A 3,691-nucleotide genomic window follows, 5' to 3' on the forward strand; every position below is an offset into this window, starting at 1 on the left:
GTACACACCCGCTCTCCATGTGTCCGCTCAGCCTTGTGTACACGGCCATGCACACCCACCCTCATACACACCCACGTGCACCTGGCTCCACACAACACACATGAGAAGGCAAACATGACGCTCAGGAAGGTGGCCTCTCAGGGCAGCGTCCAGTGTCCGTCCCTCCCGGCAGGACCCCCACATGCCACCCCTGCTGGAGGCTTTGGCTTCCAAAGAAGAATCTAGTAGGTTCAAGGCTGGGTGGGCAGGACAGCAAGGATATAGCCCTGCCTGGGACAGAGCCTTCCTGGGGAAGGAGGGGGCATGGCAGGGACCCGCGGAGAGCTGGGCTGGTGGGTGATTAAGACAGGAGCCGTGTGGAGTAAGAACAAAGCCTTTACTCGTGCTCAGCAACAGCAAAGCAGGAGGCAGAGGGGAGGTGATGGCCCCTGGCCCATTTCCCTCCATAGAAGGCAGCAGGTGGGAGGTGGGTCTGCTGGGATGGGCGGGTCAGGGGCAGTCTCACCCCAGGGGGCCCCAAACAAAAGGCTCCTGCATTTATGGGCCCAGGCACAGTGGGGCAGGAGCACCACCCAGGAAGGAGTCCTGAGCCACAAGTCAGAGCAGAGCAAACACCTCTGTGGTCCCAGTCAAGAGGCCTCCGAATGAGGGACCTGGGCTGGGAGCAAAGCTCTGGCTGAGAGCATGACCTTCCCGGGCCTGAGTCCCACTGCGGTGCCCGGCTGTGCACTCAGCCTGCAGCAGAGAGGGCAGCATCCCCCACAAAGCCTGCCAGGCTAAGCCCTTGCAATGGCTGTGGCTGGGCCAGGACCTTGATCTGCAGCCTGCTCCTTGGCACCTAGCCAGCCTGGCACCCGCCTTCAACAACAGGTAATGGAGCCTGGATGGCAGCTCCCTCCCAGGTGCCCAGGTGCCAGGGTGGACGCCTGTTCCTGTGGGATCAACCCTGAGGCTGGGTCAGTGGGAGGGGCACTGCGGCCCCGGCCCTCAGCCTGGCTGTCTTTGTTCTCCCAAAACACCCATCACTGCAGTCCACCAGGGGCTGGGAGAGGGGGATTGCAGGCTAGCCAGAGGGTGTGCCAGGTGCCTGCAACTCACTGGTATGGCCATGGCACCCGAGGGAGTCCGCTGAGGCCATGGGGGGCTCCAGCTCCCCGCACCTGGGACAGAGCGAGGCAGCCCTGGGTCGGGGTGGTTGGTGTCACCGAGGGATCAGGGCGCCCTGCTTCTGCCTGGGACACCAGTCCGTGTCTGGGTAGAGAAGGCAGTGGACAGACTTAAACCTGAGGAAGGAAGAAGTGGGGGTCAGGGCTGTGGGTGGGTGTGCTGATGCCAGAGCCCCTGTGGGGCTGAGGGCCTGCCCGTACCACTGCCCACTCACCGTGTGGGGTCCTGCTGTACGCTGAAGCCTCCAGCCACGTTCACCACGTTATGTGGGTTCTCAGGACCCCCATAGCTCAAGGTAACCTGGGAGAGAACGGTGTGGGCAGAGAGTGTGGCCTGGTCTGGTCTCGGGCCATGCCTCCCTCTGGCCAGGAGCCCTGCTGCAGCCCCCCTGCCCACCCACTTCTCCCCAAGTCCTCGGGGAGGCCAGGTTTGGGAACGGCATTGAAGGGTGCCATGAGCTGAGTGGGGGCACCTCAGGCGGAGCCTGGGGGACAGGAGCGAGGGATCTGAACCCTCCAGAGCAAAGCTGACCCTCCTTCCCTCCCCGCTCCACGTGACGGGACCTGCTCGAGTCCCCATCACCACACAGACCATGCCCACTGCCCAGCTGGCGTGGGGCCTCCCTGGCCCGAGAACTGTGCCTCTCCCCTCATCCCTCCACCCCAGACACCACACCCCATCTGTACCCGAAGACCCTGTATCCAGCAGACCAAGGGGCCTTTCCAGGCTCTACCCCCAGCCACATGCAAATCCCACCTGCCTGCTCAGCCGGGCATCAGGCCAGGGCAGTGGGGCCCCTGGGGGAGTCAGGGTGAGGCAAAGCCCACGTGGCAGAAGGACGCAAAGTGGCGCCAGTACCTGCTGGAGCAGGGTGTCTGGCGGTAGCCTCTGCAGGTTCTCCAAGTGGGAGTGGAAAAGGGGGCTGTGCAGCAGGCGGGCGCCCAGAAGCCCCTCCACGATGTAGCCCACCGTGCAGTCATCTGGCAGCCGCACCTGCTCAGCCGTGCTCATGAAGCTGCCCAGGCTGGGGGGAGGCCGGTCAGCAGCTTTCAGGTCTCAGCCTCTGCCTCCCAGCCCAGGCAGCTGAACCCCCACTCACCTGGCCCACGGGCTCATCTTGAGGGCGAGGCCTCTGCTGAGGCAGAAGCCGGCCCCACCAGTAGCAAACCAGAACTTGACCGTGGTCACCTGGGGATGGGGTGCCAGTCAGAGCTACGGGGCAGCGCTTCTCACCCCGACTCTTCACGGGACTCCCCAGGCATAGGAGATCCCACCCAGGTAACAGAAGCTTCCTGGGGCAAGAGGGGCTGGGGGCTTCTGCAGGCCATCGATCCGCGGCCTGCAGACCCTCCCTACCTGGTCCAGACACCCCCCTCTCTGCCCAGTACAATGAGGGCCTCCTGGCCTGCTCCTGAAACACCACGTGCAAACCACCTGGGTGGATCAGCTTGGGCCCCCAGCCCTATGCCCTTCTCAAGCCAGCTTTCCACGCCCTCTGCTGTGCCTCCTGGGCTGGCATCAAGAAAGGAATCTGCTCTGGCACTCACAGTTCTGCCACCCTGGACCCTCTCGGTGGCCTCGATGGGGTGGTCCAGGCTGGGCCGCCCCAGGTAGACGTCCTGGCTGGGTGAGAAGCTGGAGAGCAGGTGTAGGAGGCTCCTGGGGTTCACATAATTGTCATCGTCCACGTGGCAAAACCACCTGTGGGCGAGGGAAGTCCTGGGCATGAGGGCCTGGCACGCTGGACAGGAGGTCCCCACCCAGCTTGGCTCTGGGCTCTCCGCGGGTCGGGTCAGCGCCGCGTACTTGCGCCCAGACTCGATGAACTTGTCGTACTCCACGGACATCTTGCAGCAGAGGGCCTGGCGGGTGCGCACGGCCGAGCAGTTGGTGTTGATGACACGGCCACCACCTGCCAGTCGGAGACAGGGGAAGCACGCAGGTAGAGGCTGGCACAGGAGTCAGGATGTGGCCTGTGCCCCACCTGCCCCCAAGGGCCAGGGTACCATGTGGCTGTGTAACATGCCTGGATTCCTTGCCTGGGTCCAACCACAGCCCTAGCCCTCACGCGCTGACCCTGCTGGTGCCCCCGAGGCTGAAGCAGGCGGCCACCAGTTGGGATCTCTTGAAAGGAAACAGGACGGAGGCAGCTCGTCCTGACCTGGCCTGGAAGGGCGGATTCCCTGCTGGGGCTTCTTCAGGGGACGTGGCACTAGCCCCACGCCCCGGGAAGCAGCCAGTGTGAGAGGCTGGTGGGGAGCAGAGCTTGGCTGGCAGGGTGGGCCCTCCGCAGGCCGTGTGACCTGGGCAGCGTCGTGGCCTCCCCGGGCCTCCGGAGCCTCAACAGAGAGGGGCACCCACAGCAGCGCAGTGGCCGCGGCTCCGGGGTCTCGGGGGCCAGGTCCCGCGGGCGCCGGGGCTGGGGGACACTCACCGCCCTGGAGCTCGAGGTCAGGGTCGTCCCCGTCGGTGAAGATGAACGTCTGGGGGAGAAACAATCTATGAGGCGTCGGGGGCGCTGCCC

General features: G+C 64.8%; 1 protein-coding gene across 2 annotated transcripts in view; it reads right to left on the minus strand.

Moving 5' to 3' along the window:
• Positions 1-360: 360 nt before the first annotated feature.
• RFNG (RFNG O-fucosylpeptide 3-beta-N-acetylglucosaminyltransferase) overlaps positions 361-3,691 on the minus strand; it is a 4,419-nt gene continuing 1,088 nt past the window's right edge. Inside the window, exons 1-7 of one of the 2 annotated variants that reach the window (XM_023194069.2) lie at positions 3,602-3,691; positions 2,974-3,079; positions 2,715-2,868; positions 2,267-2,355; positions 2,026-2,191; positions 1,382-1,467; positions 361-1,283 (exon numbers count right to left, since the gene is read on the minus strand). The exon at positions 3,602-3,691 is cut by the window's right edge and continues 1,088 nt beyond it. In XM_023194069.2, the coding sequence (XP_023049837.1) occupies positions 1,202-1,283; positions 1,382-1,467; positions 2,026-2,191; positions 2,267-2,355; positions 2,715-2,868; positions 2,974-3,079; positions 3,602-3,691 (773 nt within the window). In that variant the 3' untranslated portion in view covers positions 361-1,201. Of the gene's footprint in view, positions 1,284-1,381; positions 1,468-2,025; positions 2,192-2,266; positions 2,356-2,714; positions 2,869-2,973; positions 3,080-3,328; positions 3,456-3,601 lie in introns of those variants that run through there. The other variant, XM_023194070.1, reaches the window with a different exon arrangement.

This window comes from Piliocolobus tephrosceles, chromosome 16 (genome assembly GCF_002776525.5).
Source record: "Piliocolobus tephrosceles isolate RC106 chromosome 16, ASM277652v3, whole genome shotgun sequence".
Lineage (NCBI taxonomy): Eukaryota > Metazoa > Chordata > Mammalia > Primates > Cercopithecidae > Piliocolobus > Piliocolobus tephrosceles.